The 24468-nt window shown below is 36.8% G+C and overlaps 1 protein-coding gene and 1 pseudogene across 1 annotated transcript in view; one reads left to right on the plus strand and one right to left on the minus strand.

The window, feature by feature from the left end:
• The window catches only part of SHQ1 (SHQ1, H/ACA ribonucleoprotein assembly factor), a 100300-nt gene that overhangs the window by 31472 nt on the left and 44360 nt on the right, over positions 1 to 24468 (minus strand). Inside the window, exon 10 of the mRNA XM_002758578.5 lies at positions 16024 to 16144. Coding sequence (XP_002758624.3) covers positions 16024 to 16144 — 121 coding nt within the window. The remainder of the gene's footprint in view (positions 1 to 16023; positions 16145 to 24468) is intronic.
• On the plus strand, positions 21189 to 21323 carry LOC118148246 (U2 spliceosomal RNA; annotated as a pseudogene).

The following is a 24468-nucleotide window of genomic DNA, read 5'->3' on the forward strand; positions in this document are numbered from 1 at the left end:
AGAAAGAAAGAAGCAGAATAGTCCTATAACAATTAGATAATCTGAATACTTAAGAATTTTCCCACAAAGAAAGCAAGCCACGATGGCTTCTTTTGGGGGCTGGGGTGGTGAATGCTACTGAAGATTCAAGGAATGTATCATTTCAGTATTACATACACTATTTCAGAGAACAGAAAAGGCAATGCTCTCTAAGTCATATTATTAGGAAAGGACAGTACAACAACAGGAAATTATAAGCCAATCTCTCCTCCTCCCATACCTTCCTCCTGATTATAAGTACACACAGAGTTTGCAAGCCAAATTCAGCATCACGTTTAAATAATATATCATAATCAAGATGTATTTATCTCAGGAATGCAAGGCCAAATTTGTTAGAAATTTTATAAATGCCATTCATTACATTAACAGATTAAAGGAGAAAAATCTTAAGATCATCCTAGACGAGGAAAAAAGTGCAATAAAATCCAAAACTATTTAGAATAAAAAACTCCTCGCAAACTAAAAATAACAGAAATTTTTCTTAACTTGATAAAGGCTATCTACAAAAACAAATATCATATTTAATGATAAAATGTTAAAAGCATTTTCTTAAAGATAAAAGATAAATATATTACCACCACCTAGGCCAGTGCAATAAAATGAAAAAGAAATAAAGAATATAAAGAATGGAAAGGAAGAAACCAAGCAGTCATTAATTGCATTGCTACTGCCTGTATAGAAAACTGAACAGAAATGACACATAAGAGTTAACAGTAAAGTTTAGCAAGGTAACTGGATATGAAATCAATTTTTAAAAGTGAATTACATTTCTATGTACAGTAATGTGCCACATAACAATGTTGTGGTCAATGAACTACATACATGATGGTGGTCCCATAAGAGTTTAACACTTTGATTTTACTGTACCTTTTCCATATTTTGATATGTTAAGATATACAAATACCACTGTGTTACAACTGTTTACAGCATTCAGGACAGTCACCTGCTGTATAGGTGTGTAGCCTAGGAGCAACAGGCTATACCATAGAGCTGAGGTGTGTAATAGGCTGTGCCGTCTAGGTTTGTGTAAGTGCACTCTATGATGTTCGCACAATAAAACTGTCTAATGATGCACTTCTCAGAATGTATCCCTATTGTTAGGCAATGCATGACTGTACTTTAAACAGGCAGTTTGTAAGTAATTTTTTTAAAACAATATCACTTATAATAGCAAACCAAATATCAAGCAAAACTTAGAGAGTCATACCGTATTATAGGAAAGAGACACAAAATGTTTTAGTCTCTCCAAACTGATTAACAGATTCAAAGCAATTCCAATCAAAATGTTTTTCATGGAACTTGACAAGCTGATTCTAAGATATAAAGCTACAGTAATTAAGAAAGCATGGTACTAGCACATGATAGACAAGTAAATCAGTTGGGCTGAACAGACAACCTAAAAACAGATCCACACATATATGTTAACTTGATTTGTGAGAGTGAGCACTGTGGGATATATGAGGAAAGGATAGACTATTTAATAAATGAGGCTGGGATTTGGTTATCCATATGGGAAAAATGAAACTGGATCCCGTATTGCATAACATATAAAAAAATCTATTCCAGGTGGACTAAGGACTTAAATACAAAAGGCAAAAGAATAAAAATTTTAGAAGATACTATAGGAGAATATCTTTATGATACCCAAATCATAAAAACTTTCTTAAACAAGAACCAAAGGCACACCGATAAAAGAACATATTGAGAAATTCAATGAAATTAAAAACTTCTGTTTATGAAGACACTACAAGGAGGCTGAAATATAAACTGGAAGAAAGTATTTGTAACATATTTAACCAATAAAGGACTAGAATCCAGAATACTGAAAGAACCTATAATTTTTTTTAAAAAAAGGAAGTCCTATTGAAAAATAGGGAGTACAATAGACAGACATTTCATAGTAGAGGAAACATCAATGGTTCATAAATACATGAAAAGATGCTAAGCTTCACTAGTAATTAGGAAAATGCAAATTAAAATTATAACAGAAACTATTTCATACTACTTCAGATTGTCAAATCTTAAAATTTAAACCATGTAAGTGCCGACATGAAGGTGAAATCAGAAAAATTCTTACACATTGCTGGTTAAAGTGTGCGTTGAAATAAATTGGTACGACCACTTTGGAAAACATTAAAGTCTAACCTATCACTGTCCCCTAAATCCCAGAAATTCCATTCCTTGGTATAGGGCTTACTCAAAAAGCTGCACAAGTATACATCATGAAATATGTACAGGGACATCTGTTAGCATTTTCCTAAATAGTCCAAACTGGAAACCATTTATTAGTGGACCCACAGAAAAACAGACAAACAAACAGCAGTATATTCAGACAATGGGAGTGTATACTGTAGGGTAGAAAAGAACAATCTATAACTCTATGAATCATCACGGACAAATCTTTTTAAAATTAAAAGAAACAAGTAACAGAAGAACACATATAGTATGATTCCATTACATAAATTCCAAAAGCAAGCAAAAGTAAAAACTAAACTTGAGATATATGCATGAATGGTAAAACTATATGGAAAAGTAAAGTAATGATTGACATAAAATTTAGGGTTGTGGTTACCAGAAATCAAGGTGGGAAATACAACTGGGAATGGGCCCATAGGGAATCTCTAGAAAACTGGTGATATTCTATTTCTTAAGATTGGAGGCCAGGCACGGTGACTCAGTCCTGTAATCCCAGCACTTTGAGAGGCTGAAATGGGAAGATCACTTGAGCCCAGGAGTTCAACCAGCCTGGAGTAACAGAGCAAGACCCCTATCTCTACAAAAAATAAAAAATTAGCTGGGTATGCCTGTAGTCCTAACTACTTGGGAGGCTGAGCTGGGAGGATCACCTGAGCTCAGGACTTCAAGGCTGCAGTGACCTATGATCACATCACTGCACTCCAGCCTGGGTGACATAGCAAGACGCTGGCCCTCAAAAAAAAAAAAAAAATTAGTGGTAGTTACATAAATATTCAGTTTATTACTTTCCTTTAATCTGCATGTATATGCTTCATATATTATTGTACTTTATATTTCATAAGAAAATATTTTAAGAAAATAACTAAACTGTATAAACATTCAAAAAAGACACACAGAAGGCAAACCTCCATAGATAGTTAACTCAACTACTTAATGAACTACTTATTAGTTCATTAAATAATACAGGCAACAATAAGAGGCAAATAAAGAAAACTGGCCATTATCCCAAATTATGAATTAAAAGTGCAGATCACCACCAAAGAGTTTAAGTTCTATACATAGAAGAATTCCTCTAATAAAAGTCAAAACCCTGAGATTACTTTACCAAAATTAGGTTTTATCATTCATTCAGCTGTGCAGGCTACAAACCCAGGGATCATCCTCCATGTTGCCTTCTTCCTCATTCTCTAAATCCATTTTAGTTCCTAAAATCCTAATTCCCTAGTCAGGCTATACTCATGTCTCATAAGGACAACATTAATAGTCTTGAAACTGGCCTATAAAGCTCTTCACACTACAACACCAATGATCTCCAATCATACTCTGAAAACTCTTCACACGGCTTCTCACTACTCTTAGAATAGGAATAAAAATTCTTAACATAAACCCTTTCTCTGTGTTCCAGTCACCTCGACCTTCTTGCAATTTCTTGAAAATATGTAAAATTCCCTCCTGCCACAGACCCTTTGCACATGATGGAGCTACTATATATCCAAAAATCCACCACCCTTCTTAGGTTAACCCCTATTTGTATGTCAGTACTCAAACCAAACATTTCCCCTGGGAATCCCCCTTTCCCCCTAATCCCCACACCAGATGAGGTCAGCCATCTCTCATGGCAGTGTGAATCTTTTCTTTTGAAGCACTTTCCAAGGTTTTAATTTTACTTTTTGTGTATGCAAGCATTTGATTAATACTTCTCTCCCCATTAAACCACACATTACAGGAGGGCAGAAGCCAAGTTTTTGTTTACCACTGGCAGGTCCCTGGCAGAGAACCCTGCACACAGTAGGAACTCAAACTAGTTGAATGGACTGATGAACAGATACTCAAGTATAAGGCAGTCACAATTTAAAAACCACCATTACCATCACATAAGATAACAAGACCCCAAAAGATAGGAAACAAAGTCAGTATCTGCCATAACTCTCATGCCCAAGCCTCAAAAGGAGAGCCCATATTAAAATGGCAGGGGAGCTTTGAAATAGCATATGACTAATAGAAACAAGTAACGTCAACCTATTCAGAAGATGGAAAGATCTATGGTTTAAAAACAAAAGCAAAACTGTTTTCACATATACCTGGAGCAAGGTTGGATCTTTCTGATAAAAAGGTACAACACCAGGCAAGGTGGCTCATGCCTGTAAACCTAGCACTTTGGGAGGCCAAGGCAGGAGGATCGCTCAAGGCCAGAAGTTCAAGACCAGTCTGGGCAACACAGCAAGAACCCATCTCTACTATTTTAAAAAATATTTAATTCTAAAAAAGGTATGATAAGCCTTACTTACCAGTTAAAATTTTTGGATTTGAAATCTGCATCTGAAACCATGGATCATAATAAAGCTTCTGAAACATAAGGATGTGTAGTGCTGTTACATTCAGAACACAAGCTTCACAACTACAATTTTGAAAGCTTTGACCTGTATGATTAATCCAGTATTCAATATAGAGTGGAGATCCTCTGCCAACAGTTTTATTCAGATCACTAGCTTATACAGCATAAGTGAAGTCTTTTTAACTGTTATGTCCCTTAAAACAAGTAGATAGGACAAATACTGACAACTGTAATTTTAAATAACAAGTTGAAAATGAAGTCAATTTCTTCCAGTAAGAACTAAACCCTTATTTTTCTGAAGCATTAGGATAGTCTAAGGATAGAAATAAAATCTAAATTGGCTGGCAAGCTTATTTGGAATGGCACAAAGGTACTTAATACCATATGTGAGAAGTTGTTTTATTCTTTGCTAAAAGAAAGTGACTTTGGGTTCTAATGAGGTCTCAAAAGTGACATCCACAAAGAACAACTTTGGGTGTGTATGTGCTCTGGGTTTACAGGGCACGTACACACCTAAAGCGGCAGGAGTCAGAAGAGACAGTCATCAGAAGAGCTATCGCTTTTCACTTTTGTCATTTAAAGCACACCACATAATTATAAATCTGGGATATAAAGTGGTATCTCATTCATCACAAGCCTAAAATCAGGCAAACTAAACAAAAGACAAACATGTCATGATATTAGAGGCGTACTCCATCACCTAATGTGCTGCACAAGTCAGACAACAAGCGATTCTCCTGCCTCAGCCTTCCGAGTAACTAGGATTACAGGCACCCACCACCACACGCAGCTAATTTTGTATTTTTAGTAGAGGCAGAATATAGAAGTAAATAAGCTAAAAAGTATAGTGGTCCATACTCAAGGCCCATCTTTCTTTTTTTTTTAAGACAGAGTCTCACTCTGTCACCCAGGTTAGAGTGCAGTGACACAATCTCAGCTCACTGCAACCTCCGCCTCCCGAGTTCAAGTGATTCTCATGCCTCAGACCCCTGAGTAGCTGGGACTGCAAGCACTCACCACCATTTAATTTTTGTATTTTTATTTTTATTTATTTATTTATTTATTTTTGAGACGGAGTTTCACTCTTATTACCCAGGCTGGAGTGCAATAGCGCAATCTCGGCTCACCGCAACCTCCGCCTCCTGGGTTCAGGCAATTCTCCTGCCTCAGCCTCCTGAGTAGCTGGGATTACAGGCATGCACCACCATGCCCAGCTAATTTTTTGTATTTTTAGTAGAGACGGGGTTTCACCATGTTGACCAGGATGGTCTCGATCTCTGGACCTCGTGATCCACCCGCCTCGGCCTCCCAAAGTGCTGGGATTACAGGCTTGAGCCACCATGCCCAGCCCAATTTTTGTATTTTTAAAGGAGAGATGGTGTTTCACCACATTGGCCAGGCTGGTCTCAAACTCCTATCCCCAGGTGATCCACTTGCCCTGGCCTCCCAAAGTGCTGGGATTGCAGGTACGAGCCACCTCAGGCAAAATTTTCAAGAAGGGCCTGCATTTCAGAAAAAAGAAAGCCTGTATACCCTACCTACATGAAATGAAATAAACATAATAATTAGATAATTTATCAATGCTGGAGTTTTCCCAATATGAACTTAGTATTTAAGTCAGGTAGTTAATTTGACACTACAAATGCAGAGTTTCTCTCATTGTTTTAGTGCACCATTTTATTGTTTACATAAAATTACAGAGCAGAAAAGAAGAGACCATATCATTAGGAGTCTTTAATTGGCAAAGACTGACAAGAGTTCCTGAGCCCCAATTCTAATTTCCTAGTAAAGGCAAACCCTGCCCTGCCATAACTTAGGCTTTGAGAAAAAAAGGTATACAACTCACTCTGAAAATAGGGATGGTTGTTTTATGAGGCAGTGGCCTTTTAAGCCTTTAATCAAGTATCACATCAATTAAAAAAATGTATGGTACCCAGCCGCTAAAAATTATTTTTGCCATCAATCCATATATGAAATACAAATGAAGCTTAATTTCATTCTCAAAAAATAAGCACAGATAGAAGGTCTCTTATGGTTTTCCTACACGCCCCCGCAAAAGATTATTTTATATACCGCCTGGGAAAAGTGGACCTCCCTAGGAAGTCACAGCAATAGAAAATTTGGAGAATAAATATATACTCTAAACCACAGTTTCAGGATATTATAAAACTCTCCAGGAAAAGACAGTAAGACAAACAAAAAAGATGATCCACCTCATGAAAGTCCTCATTTAAGTTTAACAGAAGTATGAAGCCCTTATGTGAAAATGATAGTAGAAATATATAACAGCTAACATTTCCTTTAGTTTAAACCTTCCATAATGCCACACTAAATGAAAGCATCTAAAACTGGATCAGAAATTTGCTGACATCCATCCATTAAAATATAATTTGTCAAATTCTCTCAAGACTGTTAATATCTATGTTTTCTGAAACAAAATTTCCTTGAAAGCTGTTTAAATTGAAATAATACAAGAATAATCAATGAAAAAATACTATAAAATAAATGTCATATAAACCTCTTAAAATCTAGAATACCTTAAGAAGGTCCTTTTTCAACACTCCATGCCCAACAATAAGTTTCATGGCTCTGTTTATTATTTTCCCAGCTTCTATTTATTTAAGAAAGTAGTCGGAGTAGGAAGTGGGACAAGTCAAATGATCACAATCAATCTCATCACCTTCGTAACATGCTGGGAATGTAATTAATCTTCTATTTATTTAGGGGACTTCACACCCCTAACATTAAGGCAGCAACTCCCTGCTGGCTTCTGCTGAGATAATTATGTTATAACAAAGATTGGGTTTCAATCATAATAGACAGAAGAAAAAGAAAAGTGTATTTGAAGTTGTCAGTTTTTTTAAAAAAAAGCTTTCTTGTGACTCCACTGAAAGAATGCTCTTGACAAAGCTCTCCTTAAACAGAACACTTTCTAAGTATATGATAACTACACATATGCTGCATTAATGAATGCAAGACTCTTCTCTGAATAAGATGTTAAGACAATTCAAGCACAGTGAAAATTCTACGTAAAGTAGAGAATACTGGTTTACAAAACCTGACTAAATCAATCACCACCCTAAATCACTTGATTCCATGGGTGTCCTCCAAAGAGAATTCTCCAAAGAGCTTTGAGGTACAAAAATACACAAGAACAAGAAGATGAAGGAAAATAACAATTTGCTTACTCTCTAAAAAGCCATGGCTCCAGCAAGCCAAAACCAAGAACCTGAGAAGTTTAGAGACAAGTATCAGGGACTAAAACAAGACAGAATAGAGACAGATCTAACACAGCCACGCAGCCACAGCTATAAAATGGGCTTGATATACGTACTACTCCCCAGATAAAGGAAGAGTATTTTCCATGCTTCTTTGCCTCTGAAAATGGTTCATATATATCTCCACATTTTCTCCTCCAACCTCCTCCACCTTAAGAAAATTAAGATGAAAATATAAAGGCCTTGCCCAATTTATTTTTTAAATCTTTATTTATTTTTTTTTTGAGATGGGGTCTCACTCTGTCACTCAGGCTGGAGTGCTGTGGCACAATCTTGGCTCACTGCAGCCTTGAATTCCTGAGTTCAAGCAATGCTTCTGTCTCAGCTTCTGAGTAACCGGGACTACAAGCACATGCCATTTACCCCCAGTTAAGTTTTGTTTTGTTGAGACAGGGTCTCATTATGTTGCCCAGGCTGGTCTCAAACTCCTGTCCTCAACTGATCCTCCCACCTCATTCTCCCAAAGTGCTGGGATTATAGGCACGATCCACCATGCCCAGCCCTAAACTTTCTCTATTTTTATCAGTGTATCATAACTATGATGTCCATGGTACATGTGTAAGTAAAAATGATAAATGAATTATGTTTCTAAATTTCTAAAAATTCTTAAATATATCAAACCAATTTTTTTCCAAGTCTGGATTCATGATGATTAGAATGTCTGTGTATTAAGCTCCTCAGGTATCTGAGTATCTCAATAATATTTTACTACCTTTCACAGCATTTAAGTTCTTGAATGACAAAATGTCTAAGAAATTGAGCACTACCCAATTTCCAGTTCTTTGGTTAAAAACAAAACATAGTCTCCTGGAATAGAAAAAGGGCATTAAGTAAGCACTAAGAAAATCTAAATAAACTTTAGTTAATAATAATGTATCAATATTGGTTCATTAATTCTGACAAATATATCATTCTAATATAAGAGGTTAACAGGGAAAACTGGGTGTGGGGTACATAGAAACTCTGTATTATCGCTGCAATTTTTCTGTAAATCTAAAACTATTCTAAAATAAAAAGTTTACCTGAAAAAAAAATAGGATACAAATTATAAATTTTTAAAAAAATGAACAAGAACAATATCCCACAAACCTTTAACATTCAAATATGTGATTCTTTTGTTACTTTTCTCAATACACTTAGTCACAAGAAGCATTCATATCTTTATAAAAGGTTATTTTAGTTTTAAATCTGTAGGAACATTTGTAATCCTGTGATTTATTGGCACATTTCTTGTAAGAGAAGTCTAATGAAGAGCAACAGTCCCCAGTGGGCACTGCTGAACTACTGGTGATAAGGTACAGAACCATTAAGTAAATCCTCTCTATATGAAACCATGCTAAATGGATCCAAGTGAATGGATACTGCCTTGTACTAATCTTTTCTTATGGAGATTAAAACCCACTTCCATCCAGGATGAATTTGTGGATTTAATTAAAAATAAACAGTAAAACTAAAGAGCAACTGGACATGCCAGAATAAGCACCTTACCAAGAATGATCTTAATCCAAAGGAGGTTTAACTTGCTTGAAATTATGCACAATTGTTTCTTTAAATTTCTACATGTTAATCATTAGCAGCTAATGTAACACTTAGCATTTCACCATTTGTCAGAGAAGTAACTTCCCATACAAACGTAAAACTACCTAGAGTGTCTGATTATCACTCTGCATGCCTGAATTTAACAGATCTCTGAAATCAGCTTCCACACTGTAGATTTATTACAAACATCAGTGACTTGGGTGGTAGTAGGTATCATGGCTTTCCCCCAGCTACGGCTCAAAATGGCACGGTAAAATTACAGCAATGTCTTCATGAGGTGGCTGCATGTCCTCCACCTTCACTTTCTTAGAAATGCCACTCACTACTTCTGATCCCAGGGTAATGAAGGCAACTGGACCAGGAAAACACACTTACCCCTTACTAAGTCAATCACATTCTTCCTCCCCTGTAATTACAAACCAGGGAATCTATCCCCACTTAAAGTAAAGACATGTAAACTCAGAGCTGTGGAGTGGCCATCCTACTCCACGAACAGTGAGAGAGAAGAGTGGCAGTGCCTTGCAGAAAGCAGCACCATGAGAGACCACGTGCAAGAGCAAGCCAGATGCCTCACTTTCTCATCACTTGACTTCCTGGTGTCCAGCTGTACTCCTGGAAGTACAGCACCACAGGATAACCTATAGTCATCCAATAAATCCCCCCAATTTTACTGTAAAAGTCTGAGTTGAGTTTCTCTTATGTGACCAATTGACAAGAAGTAGTCAAGAACCGTGCTCCTCTAATCCCAGCTACTCCAGAGGCAGAGGACCACTTGAGCCCAGGAGCTGGAGGTCACATAGTGAAATTCCATCTCTTAAAAAACAGAAAAAATGAGTCAAAAATACTGAGGGGCTCTAGCACATTGACTAGAGAGATAGGATTTCTTATCTGGCTCTGTTACTAAAACATTGTGACCTCAGAATGTTAACAGTAGACTCTCTTATTCAACAATAAAGGGAGACAGCAAGGATACACTATGATCCAAACACAAAAAGCCTCGTCCACTTTTGTCCTACCTATACATCATACATTATAGCTAGAACCAGAAAATTTGTTCACCATTCTGCATGCATTTTTCTCTATTACTCCTCTGCATGTTATTTTCCCAGCCTGAAATGCAACCACTCCGATTATTACTGCACTCATAGGTAATACAGTACCATGTAACCAGAGAACATTTTTTATTTCATTTCCCTTCTTGCCTAAACTCTTCTTTTCACATCTTTCCCAGCAGTGCTCCAAGTGTTCCTGGCTCCCTCTTTACTGATGTTCCTTAGAGGCCTCAAATCAACATTTCTAAAACTGAATTTAGCTTTTCTCCCAAACTACACCCTGTTTAGTATTATGTAATCTTGGCAAACGCACCTTCAATAGCCAGTTAATGGCCAAGTCAAAACCTGCATCTCATCTTTGACTCCTCCCCTCTCTCTCTCCCAGCAGCGTCCAATCTGCCTCTCAAATCTGATCACTAGTCTCCTTCCCCATTCTCACTCACCTGGCTCAGGCTACTTTTCCTGGATTGCCATGCTTCTTAATCAGCCTTTAAGTCTCGAGTTCTGAGCTCTACCCTACCACAATTCATTCCCCACAATGTCACCTGATGGATCTTCCCAGAATGTCAATCTCATCACCTCACTCGCACAGGCACTTCATCACTTAAAACTCTTCAGATGCTCCATATTCTCCCAGGGCAAAGGCCAAGCATCTTTAGGTGGCCAATCCTCTGTATGAACCTCTAGCCTCATTTCTTTCCTCCCCCTTTTTTATTGAATTTTCAAGCCCCTCAAATGGGTCATATTCTTATGTCCACTGTCTGAGATACTCTTCATCCCCAATTCCCCACCTGCATCTGACTCCTCTTAACAACCTTTCAGCTCTCAGCCTAAGTTCTTCCTCTGGAAGCTTTTTCCTATAGCCCTGTGTCTTCTTAGGTGCTTCCACAGCACCCATACTTGCCCATTGTAGCCGTTATCAAGTATAACCTATTACATCTCTATTTCCCACTAGAAGACCAACTTTACAATGACATTATCTCTCTTGTTCACCACAGTATCCCCAGCACCTATCTCAGCACCTGGCACATAACAGAGCTCAATTACTACTGATTGAAAAAAAATACATGACTCCATTGTTATATGCAATACTGATGTTGTAGCTGCAAATGATGAGTCTCTCTCACTCCCTCATTTTGGCAGATGAACCAGGAATAACAGAGAGTCAAAAGGAAGAGATATACGTATCCATGCTGTTCTTAGCATAATCCTGTCCCCTTGAAAAGCACACACTCATTCATAGAAAGTGACTCAAGCAATCTAAAGCAAACATAACATCTTAAGTTTTCTAAAATTTTAAAACTTCAGTGCTGAAATAGCTTAGGCTCACTTATAACTAAGGAAACTAAGGTTCACAATTTATCAAATAGCAGTTATCTAAATAATTATAGCTATATAACTAGATATTTGATAAATATTAGATATATTTATCAACTAGCAGTTAACTAAATAGATATAGCTGTTTCCCTCTACAAACTTCCCACATGCGTGTCCAAAAGGTCGTAAGATTTCAGCAAAAAAGTAATTGCACTGCGTATCAGAGTTAATTAACTATTAATCAATTTAATGCAAAGAGGGTTTAGAATTTCAAAAACACTTTTTTTCTTTTCCCCCATAACTACCTCCTTTAAAAAACTAGAGAGAAAAAGTGTGAGCTAACATCTTAATGACAAGTTCACATTTGTACTCCTAAGAGTCAGGACTTTAGATTTTAGTTTCAATTAAAAACAATAAAATTTTTCCATGTAGCAAAAACAAAAGAATACCCTTCTCGATCCCTTGTCATTTCAAAATGTCCTATATATTACAGAGAGTTTTAATGTGAAATTTTCTTCAGTGGTCATATATGGACTCTTTTTATAATGAGGAATATATTAGTTACTTTAAAAATACTCTATAATGCATATTATGCTGTAAAGGAAAATGGTTTACAGGGTATTATCCTGAGTATAGAACAGGCTACAGAATGGTATGTGCGGTACTGCTTCCACTGGATTAAAAATGCACTGGGAGACAAACAGAGGAAATATCAAAATACTAATACTGGTTGAATTAGATTAAGTGACAAAGTGACTTGTTAAGGTCATATGGCCAATGAGAAGTAGAGCTGGAATGTAATACAGTTCATTCTTTTCTATCCCACCTTATATAAAAAAGTACCAACTCTCTGAATGCAAGGACTTTTTTGCTTACTGTGGTCATGGATATCACGAAATTCATGCATGGATCATTTTTTTGGTCCATGCTATGTTACTGATAGTATATTTTATGTGTGGCCCAAGACAACTCTCCCAATGTGTCTCCTAGAAGCCAAAGGGTTGCATACCCATGGAAACTGTTAAACTTTGAGAGGGTCAGAACTATCACTGCTTCTGATGATGGCAGCCCACCAGCAAAGAATCAGGGAACTCGTATATGTAGCTGAAATATCAATAAAAATGAGTTTGAATTGATTTACATTTTTAAACTGTTACATTAAAAAAAAGACAATGGAAAATGTTCCGTTAATCCAGTCTAATAGGTATTTGAGTAACACTGACTGTACTCTCAAGGAATTGTGATGGGCCCAAATAGGTGCTCATTCATATAGACCTCAGCATTTCAGAGGGGAAACAGATATGCATCTAGATTCCTACAACAAAAGGCAGGCGTGAGAAGTGCCCAGTGATCTCTCAATCACGTGTTATGGGAACATCCACGAGAAAAACATTTTATTCCTTTTCCTATAGGAAAACCTCTCTGAAGAAAAGGCTTTTATCTTTTTTCTACCACATGCTGTGGGTGGAGACAGCTGGCTGCATATGTGGCATATCCTAAAAAACAGTCAATCTGGAACCAGAGACCTGACCTGTCTCTTATAAGACATATAACCTCAAGCAAATCACTTTCTAAGGCTACCAATCAGAGAACATTTGCTGTAGTGAGCACTACCCTGGAAACTTCCAGTGAAGCTTATAGGGAAGGGTGGTAGGGAGCGTTCTTTTCAGAAAAACAATTCGAAAAGTCTGGAACTCAGAATGCGAGCCCAGGAGCTTCAGATTTTCAGCTTTGCAAATATGTTCTATGAGACACAGCTATCATTAGGAAAAATAACCTAGTACAAAAGAAGAAGTAACAATAGATGTCGCTATAACTTCATTAATTCAACATAAGAATGACTTTGCTACCTATGTAGCAATAAGTTTTTGCCAAAGTATGTATCTGTAAAAATTGAATGCTGTTTTTGAGCTAGTCAGGATTTAGCACTTACTGGTATTTCAAATAAAATCTTACACAGCTTTTATTATTATAATCAAAATTATCAAACTAAGAAAAATATACAGCTCTTTTAAAACATAAAAATAAAGTGCTAGATTTCACTGATAAACTACATGGAGAAGAAATAAACCAGAAGGTAAAAGGGAAAAAATTACTTATGAAAATCATGAATCTACACTTCATAAGAATTATTTAGAGCTGAGAAGTTCACAGTAAATACTAGAAAGCTCAATCATGTTGCGCTTGTAAGATTAAGAAAGAAACTAGAAATTTTAATAAAAACCAGATAAACAAATGTTTTATTTCAAAAGAGAGGAAAAAATAGCTGGGCTACAGTTAAATTTAACATACAAACTGAAACCACCACCAACTATTTAGGGAAAAGAAAGTTATGATCAAATTGCTAAAGTTGAAAAAACAACTTTACAAAATAATTTCGAGTTCCTGCTGGTTTCTCTCTTGTACCTCACTCCCCAGTACATTACCCTTTTTAAAAAATTACTATTAGTACAATTACAAAGAACCTAAGAATTTCACTTCATTTCCCACAGCATAAAACCGAGAAAAAGTTTTTTCAGAGAAGGTCTGATAATCCCTACATCTACTTGAGAGCCTATATAGCTCTACTTCAATGAAAAACAATCTTTTCTCTAGTTAATAAAGAATATCACAAAGAGGGAAATAAGCACTCATAGAAATGGGATCCTGGCATAAACCTCAATATTCGTTACATGTTTACAAAATTATCACGTCTAAAAATAAAATAAAATAAAATAAAAACCAAAACCCACACAGATAGACTATTTCCATTTAATTTTATTATGAAAATGAAAGTAACAACAGGAAATGGCAGCAGGGTATTTGATAAGCTCAATTAGCAGGAGGATCAAATGAAGTGATGACATGCCATTATGACCTCAGGGGTTAAAGATTCAATTTTCCATCTGGCGAAATCTAGGTTTCCAACACAAATGCTGACACCACCTGCTGTATGTTATTAGGCATTATCTTGAGCAATCCCTAAGCATTTTCCCTACAACAGGTATAGCCTCAAGTTTTTTCATATTTCATTCTGCAATGTAATTGCTTCCCCATGAACAGAAATAAAAAATAAATCCCATATAATGGCTCATTCAACACAGACATTAAAATCCACACTAAAGCATTTATCAATCATAGCAGTAAAAAAAAAATCAAGATTATTTTTCTCCTAAGTCACAATTGACACTGTAGCTATCATTTTCTATAGCACCTAGGAATCATTCCGATTAAGAGTTCCCTTTATTTGTTTTGTTTTGTTTTAATACAGACAAGGTCTCACTATGTTGCCCAGGCAGGTCTTAAACTCCTGAACTCAAGCAATCCTCCTTGGCCTCCTAAGTGCTGGGATTACAGGTATAAGCCACCATGCCCGCCCATATATAGGTTCTTAATAGTCTCTTGCTACTGAAATGGAATTTTGCCATGTCTAATGTGCTGGAGCCCATTTGTGAGTGTTCGGACCCTTCCATGCATGCATTATCAAGAATCATGCTATTAGGCTCTGCAGGTGGTAAACCAGTGGCTAGCCAATGAATGCAGAGCTCTTATCTGGATTCATTTTATACGGTTTACATAATAAAATATTTGCACACACAAACATGAATGCACATACATCTACACACACTCACACTCTACTGTAAGTGAACTACAGATACAAGTTCAGATACTCAGTCTTGACAATTCATACTAGACAGTCAAGGCAATAAATATCACAACTCTTTTAATACCTCTTTTCCAGGCTATAACAATACCAACTTTTTCTAATAAAACTAACTTTTCACCATCTGTACCTCCTTCCCTAAGCAAATTCACCAAGCTCCCCATGTTAATCCAATTACTTTTTAGTGCTTGGTAGATCTATGGGTTTCTTTCTCATTAAAACTTATTCCTGGCTGGGCGCGGTGACTCATGCCTGTAATCCCAGCACTTTGGGAGGCCAAGGTGGGCAGATCACCTAAGGTAAGGAGTTTGAAACCAGCCTGGCCAACATGATGAAACCCAGTATCTACTAAAAATACAAAAATTAGCTGGTTGTGGTGGCGCGCACCTGTAATCCCAGCTACTCAGGAGGCTGAGACACGAGAATTGCTTGAACCCAGGAGGCAGAGATTGCAATGAGCTGAGATTAACGCCATTGCACTCCAGCCCAGGCAACAAGAGTGAAACTCCATCTCAGAAAGAAAAAAAGACTTTTTCCTCGAGTTATTTCATTTTATTCCTCCTGGGTGAATAGGTATTTCAGCAATGTGAATATCTAAAAATTTGTAAGTAACTCAAAACTTACTTGACTTTTTGAATCCACACACAGTAGTCAGAGATGTAGAGATCATTCAGTATGTATGCTGGGTCGTTTTCCTGAAAAATTTTGTGAATATCCAAGAGACACTTTAAAACTGCACTTTTACCTGAAGAAAATTGAAAAAACATAAAATCATCCTTAAGAAAAAGAAATACAGATTCTGAGAGGTAATATATTTAAAGCAGCTCAGAGTCCTGATCATTTCTTAAGAATACTTTTAAATGCAAAAAACTTTATCAGTCCTACTGATTTCCTTAAGAATTACATATAATTTATATTCTACGGTTACAGCTGAGTAGTTGTGGTTATCATTAAAATGCTATGAAATACAGCTAGGTCAATTAAATGAAAGGCAGGAAAGTTTTCTAAACCAAATGAATATTTAAATGCATTATAATTATAATTGGATAATGTTCTTCTAATTTAAGCTTTCAAAATAAAATGGAAAACTGTATACTAAATTTTAAACTTCTCTATTTCTTATGTCAACATTTTCTGTCAATGAATTATCTACTAGTAACAAATTATTTTACCTTGAAGAATTGAAGAAAATTCAGACTGAACACTAAAATATCATAGCACTACTTCAGAAATAAGCTGACAAAACTCAGATGAACAAAATCCATCAAGTATTAATGTCTTGTTCAACCTAACTACTTCCTCCTGGTTTTTAAATGTACCTAATTTTAACCCAACAAAAGTCTACAAAAGGAGCCTCTTACAACTCAACAACAATTCGCTAGGTGTTCCAAACTTCATGATATTCCCTGAAATTTATTAATTATAAAGCAAACTATTAATACCACATCTAGGGTAGTACCACTTTCTTTGATCTATGAAATTCACCATTTTCAGTTTAACAGTTTCATTCTTATCTTTACAGTTCTGAAACACAAAAATACTGTATACTGAGTTTATGAAGATACTGGATGTGCTTTCATCGACATTTCCCATTTAACTTTAAGATCATAAAAGAATCATGAGCTAGATAATATCCCAAGATCCTAAAATCACTGACACTAAATTTTCTAACATAATTAACACTAGAAAGTAAGTTTCAAAAGAGCAGGGGCTTCTGTTTTATTTAGTGGTTAATCTCCAATACCAAGAAAAGAAAACTGAAGCAGCAGGTTTTCCATTTAAGTATTCTCAATGAATGAATACATGAAAGACACAGTAATCACCCAGCTTAAACTCTTAAAATTTCTTTCATTCTACAGTCTCACCCATCAAATCCTGATGATTTCTTTTTGGAAATGCTCCTTGTATCTGCCCTTTCTCTGCCACTGCCTGAGCTCCTATGTTCACTCATATTCTTATCTCATGCCTAGATTTTAAGAATCTTCTTCCCCATCTTTCAGATTCCAGTCTCTCTCCCCTCTAACACACACTTTTTAATGCATTGCTTTCATGGAGTCTCTTCCCTGCATATGCTTTCAGTGCTCTCTCTATGGACTTGTCCCCATGCCTTTTTCCCTTCTCCATGTGACCTCGCTCGCTGTCAAGATCTAGCACCAGTCTTCATTCATTCAGGAAGCTCTGGGCTGACTTCCCTACCCTTCACAGTCCTTTACTAAATGCTGCAAAGAAGTAGAAAGGAAACTCAGCCGATCCTCCCCATAACCTCTCCCGTTCAATTCCCAGAAGGAAAACCAGAGGTTCTAGTATGGGTAGGATAAGGGCCACCAAGTTGAGGAATCAGGGTCCAAATTCCAATCTTAATGGCTCCAGACAAAGGCTACCCACTGTGCCATACTACTTCTATGTTCTTGGCCCATTCAGTCTACATCACAATGTTTTCATTACTCAAGGACTTATTAGTGATTTTAACCCCTCAGTAGGTAATGAGTCATTGAAAACAGAGTCCATGCCTTTCTAAAAAACATTAACTTGGTGGCTTCCTCATATGCAGATAGAATGAAGAAAGAATGAAGAATTTCAGTGGAAGCTCCCCTGCCAGACTGATGGTGAAGTTAAATTAACACTTAGAAGGCCTAAAGCTAAAAGACATCAAGTTCATTTGGTTAAGTCAAGGTCAGTGCTATGACTTATCAAAGTGGCCCAGGTTAACTATGTCAAATTATTAGTGTGGATCACCCCACCACAAGCCTGTTTTAATTACAAACTAGGTAATGTTGAAAGCAGATGGGAGGAGGAGGAAATACAATCAAAATTTGCAGGCGTGATCAAACCATGTTTGCCACATTAGCCATGTTACCCAAAGAATCAAGGAACAACTCACCTGTAAGAAGGTTTTGAAGTTTTAATTGCCACAGAGAAGACAATTGTCACAGTAAGCATATGATAACCAATTTCTTTCTTGCTTTCCTTCTCTCTCTCTCTTTTTAGGGGAAGGAGGGTACAGAGAGAAGGAGTCAATTTTGTAAGAGTTTTAAATGTCAATCATAAATCTTTACTGGAAAACGAACTATTATCTTAGAACTTGAATAAGCTTCTCTGCTGTGTGACACCTCCAGAATACTATCTTTCAAAATCCTGCACTTTACCAATACAAACAGGTTAATAGAAAATGCAGGATTTGGGAAAAAAAACATTTGGCTAGAGCAGAGAGTTCAGAGGAAAAAAAGCAGAGTAAGCAGTTGAGTTTGGTAGAAGTCAGATGGTAACAAGGAGGAAGAGAAAAATGCACTCAGACAGACTGAGTGAGAAGGTCTCAAAACTTAAGTGTGGGCAGTAGGAATAAAGGACTCTACTCCAGAGATCGTAATGAGAGAGGTATTGAGTTAAGGTCACATATTTAATGAGGATCCATAGCAGCCATTACCTAATAAAATTATATATAGCTTCACTTAACAGACATGCCTAAAGTGGGGCTGCTCTCTTGCTAAAGGCCACAGGCAAATTTAGATCTTCCAGCTATTACAAAATAGTAAGAATAATAATGAAAAGAAATATCAAATAACAGGCTGGGCATGGTGGCTCATGCTCTGTAATTCCAGCACTTTGGGAGGCCAAGGCAGGCAGATCACCTAAGGTCAGGAGTTTGAGAATAGCCCAGTTAACATGGTGAAACACCGTCTCTACAAAAATACAAAAATTAGCCAGGCATGGTGGCTGGCGCCTGTAATCCCAGCTATACAGGAGGCTGAGGTAGGAGAATTGCTTGAACCCAGGAGGTGGAGGTTGCAATGAGCAGAGTTCACACCACTGCCCTCTAGCCTGAGCTACAGAGTGAGACTGTCTCAAAAACAAACAAAAGAAATGTCAAATAATGAAAACTAAGAAATGTCAAAATATTTTAATTTAAAGAGAAGAAATTACATTATATTTGTATGTTCTGATCCCTATTTTCTAAAAAAAAAAAAAAAAAAAAAAAAAGACAAATACTCATTTAAAAAATCCTGGGCCAGGTATGGTGGCTCATACTTGTAATCCCAGCACTTTGGGAGGCCAAGGTGGGTGGATCATGTGAAGTCAGGAGTTCAAAACCATCCTGGCCAACATGGTGAAACCCCATCTCTACAAAAATACAAAAATTAGCCAGGCATGATGGCAGGTGCCTGTAGTCCCAGCTACTCAGGAGGCTGAGGCGAAAGAATTGCTTGAACCTTGGAGGTGGAGGTTGCAGTGAGCCAAGATCACGCATCACACTCCAGCCTAGGCAACAGAGCAAGACTCCATCTCATAAGGTAAATAAATATTGTCCATAGGAAACATTCATTATTTAACAAAAATCAAGACATTCTCAACTACACAGCCAACCCCTGAAATACTGACAAATGAAGGTCACAAATTTTAATTCACATTTTAAATTATATTTTTTAACTGAGAAGCAGTATTTAGATTAACACTTAAAAATTACATGCAAGGCAGTTTTGAAAGAGACAGTTAGTTATATGTTCTCTTCACAAGCTGTGCTTTAACTGTAAGCCTTAAACTATTTTCATAGTACGTGATGTGACAAATACGGTAAAAGATAGCCAGGCTACTGGCAGTTGACAATCTAGAATAAAAAGTACATAAAAACCATTCTCCCCACAACAATATGTATTGTTACTCTGAGGTCACACTTGATGTCTTTTGTTCCAGCTATGTCACCATAGATGACTGCAGCATCACAGCCAGAAGACTCACCAAGCATGTGGCTGGGCTTTTTTTCAGTCACTTTTGTACTGACTGCTCTTTCTATCAGACCCTCAGCCACTTATGCTCAGCTATGAGCAAAGGAAAAATCTGGCCTTCTTCCAGGCTGTCACATGGCCGGTGGCCAGAAGCCTCTGGGGACTCAAAGTACACGGTTCCTGTGGGGCTCTATCCAGTCGTGGGCTCATCACATATGATAGGCATAAACAATTACTAAGGCCTAAGTCCAAGAGAATCATTTCTGCTCAAAGGCACTGCAGGAAAGTGACCATTTTTAGGCAGTTCACTGCCTGGTTCAAAGCACAAAAAAAGACGGTGCCTTGCACAGTAACCACGGTAACTATTTTCACTGCAGAGAGGCACTAACAACTCTCTCCAGGATCTTAAATCTCAAGAGTTAGGGATTCTCTAGGATGGACCTGGTTGAATAAGCCAACTCTATCCTTGGAAAAATGACTCTAAGACCAAGAACTCTAGTTCACTCATGAAAGCAGTTTAACACTTGCATCCTGGTATCATAAATGACAAGTGCCATGAATATTTTACTTCAGGGAAAGACTAATGACAACACAGAGAAACATAATGACAAGATAAAGAAAATATGGATGACAGTAATAAGTAAGTGGGCAGTAAATAGGATTTAACATATTCCCTGGTTTTCCTTTAAAGGGAAGGTAAACTAAGAACAATGTGATTTCTTGTCTGGACAGAAGTGGTATCTCAGGTTAATACATCTTAATACAAAGACAAGATTGAGCTGTTCTAAACAGAATCCCTTGGCTTCCTGAAATCCTCCTATTAGGAGATCAGGGTTGTGAATAATCTTTCACTGACAGAACAGCTCATGGCTTGAGGCACATAAGAAATGGCTTCCATCTCTAGGAGATGATCAGGGTAGTGGATGTTTCTGCAATATAAGTTGCTAACTCTACATACTAAGGGCTAAATTTCTTTTCAACTGTTGGTACATTATAGCTATGTGGCTGTGGTTTTCTGGGTATCTATTCTGCTCTTTAAAGTTTTGAGTTACCCAAGACAAGAAGCCAATTGCTTCTTGGCCTTTTGGCTAAGACCAAGTGTCATATCTGTTCTTATCAAGATAAGAAGCCAAAATAAGTAAAGGAACCCAGGCATGGTGGTGGCTGACACCTATAATCCCAACACTTTGGGAAGCACCAAAACAGGAGGATGACTTGAATCTAGGAGTTTGAGACCAGCCTGAGCAAAACAGTGGGACCTCATCTTTACAAAATACACACACACACACACACACACACACACATACATACACACCCATACATATATATATAAATTTTGAAAATAATAAGAAAAAAGAAGTAGTTATTCAAAACATCTGCAGGAAGGCACTGCTTAGTGTTTATTTGTAAAATCATCTCAAAATAACCGCCAAAATTACTATCATTTAAAATATGTAACTTAGTATAATAGACACCTGACTAGAAAATGGCTAGACTTCTGGAATTCTGATGAGACCGTATTATCAAAACAGATACCTTATGAAGTATTTTAACACTAATTGTCATTTGACCATGAAAAGGGAGAGGCAAAAAAATTGTGTCAAATTAATCTAAATTAAGAGAATCAAAGTGGGGTAATTTGCTTCAATACTGGGCCCTATCAGGAAACAGAATAAAGTCAAATCCCTAACAAATAACACAAACACACCATTAAATTTCACATTAAGAAGGCTTCTAGGTCTATGTAACTTTTTTATCCTCAAATTCCTCAAATGCCATTTAAGCTATTAGATTTCTGAGTTGTATTAAGAAACAAATACTTGAAGGAATGAATTACTATTCTGAGAACATACTTATAGTCCTGTCCATTTTAAAAGTACTCTGTTATTAAAATTACATATATTATCTGTATACTCACAAACAAAATTAACATGAAGCAAACATGTACTCTGTAGATGTCCCCTCTGCCTGGAATGTACAACCCTCAATTCAACCCCTAATTTACTATCCATCCAAGTCTCCAATCAGGCATTACTGTTTTTGAGAACAGGATTCCAACTCTTCCCTAAGCTGGTTTAGGGTTCCCTCATAATGCCTGGCATACCCTTTTATTATAGTAGTGCTATGGTTTGAATGTACCCCACAAAAAGCATCTGTTGGAAAGTTAATCCCCAATGCAATAGTGTTGGAAGATGGGGCCTAATGAGAGTTATTTAGGTCATGAGGGCTCTACCCCCATGAATGTTAATGCCAATTGAAAAGGACTTGAGGCTGCCAGTTCAATCTCTTGCCCTCTCTCTCACCATGTGACACCCTCTGCCATGTTCTGACGCAGCAAGAAGACCCTCATCAGCCCCTTGATCTTAGATTTCCCAGCCTCCAGAACCATGAGGCAATAATTTCTGTTCTTTATAAATAACCCAGTCTATGGTATTGTTACAGCAGCACAAAACAGACTTAAGGTAAGTAATTAGGAGCTACCCACTTGCTTTGCACCAAATACTTTATATAATTATATGATTTAACCCTAGGAGTTAGGTACTGTCTTTCTTGTTTCATAAATGAGGAAACTGAGGCTCAAGGATATGAAGAGGTTGGCCAAGATCACAGCTAGAAAGCAAGAATCAGAACTGGAAAATGTAATGTCTCACCCTCAGCCACTATGCAATAAATCCATTGTCAGTATTTATCACCATGTGTGATGAAGTCCTTGACATGAAAGGACATGACTTTTAATCTTTCTTCCTTGGCTTGAACAACGTCCAGCAAATTGTATGATCCTGTTCAATAAATGCTGGTTGTTAATCTACAGTCTGGAGTACAGAGAATCTAACTTTAAACACACCCAGTCAAACTGCTCAGTTAGCAGGTACTAGTTATAGCATGTCTGTGGTCTGTAGATTTAAGTTACTTGCATCATGACAAATGTGGCATATATAATTTGTTTACTCCTTCCCTTATATCTTCTCCCGACAAGAAAAGAATGTAACTGGATCAACTTTATTACGTCACTGTACCACGATCAGTTCAAATAATAAATTTAACCCAAGGCTATTTTTTGCTTTTTCTGGTCTAACAATCCCTGCAAGATTTGCCAGTTTGGAAGGACAGCCTTGACATTAGCTCTGTCCTCCTCTAGTCACCTGTCAAAACAGTGATTGCTTCAGTTTAGAAATACATGGCCAGATATAATCAAAACTACATAATGGTAACATGACTAATTTCAATTTCTTTAGACAACTAAGAATGAGGCAACCAAGTTCAAGGTAGAACATTTAAAAAAAAGTATACACAGTAAGGAGAAAAGTAGGAAGATAAAGAAGTTGAAGATGCATGGAAAAAAGCTATTTGAAACAGCTGCAATCTAAACCTGAACTTTAAAAAACCCATAGACACAGAAAACTTTAAAATTTTGTGGGTAACATTTTCATTCAATTATTCCATCTTAAGAATTACAGTATATATTTCAATGACCAATTTAAAGTGTTTTAATTAATTACACTTCATTTTCGCCAACAGATACCACTTAATAGAGTTCTAATTCTTTGAAATTAGTTTCATTTCAAAATGAAAAAAACTAAAACTGCATGAAGTCAGAAAGAAGAAATAGGAGTATGTAAGAAGAAAGACAACTGGATAGCTCAAGTGGCCCATAAAAGAAAAAAACTAACTTAAACTTAATCCTACCACTGATGAGTTTCTTTTGGTGATCTCAAGTATTGGTAAGCATGTCAAGGTAAAAAAAAAAAAAAAAAAAGAGAAAAACCAAACCATTTTGAAACACTGTGTTTCAATGAATATGTCTGCTTACTGCTAAATGATTTGCATACTGGTAGAACTGAGTTATGCTTAATATTTTAATCAATGGATAATAAATATAATTAGGAAACCTGATTAGATATTTATCTCTGCATGTCAGTTTAATTTATATGAAAAGGATGCATGAAAATTTTCACTATGAAATTAAGATCTTAGAACTGTGTTTCCCAATTCTAAAATGCCAAGGAAAGATCATTTAAAAAGCTACACATAAATAATCTTATGCAGTTCTTAACTAATTTCTCACAAAGTAAAAATGGTAACAATCCCAAAAGTTCCACTGTGGACCAGCTGTGCAGCCCAGAGTTTGCTTGCTGCTGGTATCACCTCTTAGCTGTCTGGTACTTAATCTGAATCTGTTTCCACAGGGATAAGTTAGAAGAAAAATACTTAAGAATCGCTGTGGAAATTAAATAAGACAACAAACACGTAAGTACTTTATATATGAAAAGGGAAGGAGGACAACAGGTCATATGGATCAGCCCTGGCACTCCCGTTATTGGCCCCTGCCCCACTAACCTGTGAAGCA

Source organism: Callithrix jacchus, chromosome 15 (assembly GCF_049354715.1).
Source record: "Callithrix jacchus isolate 240 chromosome 15, calJac240_pri, whole genome shotgun sequence".
In the NCBI taxonomy this organism is placed as follows: Eukaryota; Metazoa; Chordata; class Mammalia; order Primates; family Cebidae; genus Callithrix; species Callithrix jacchus.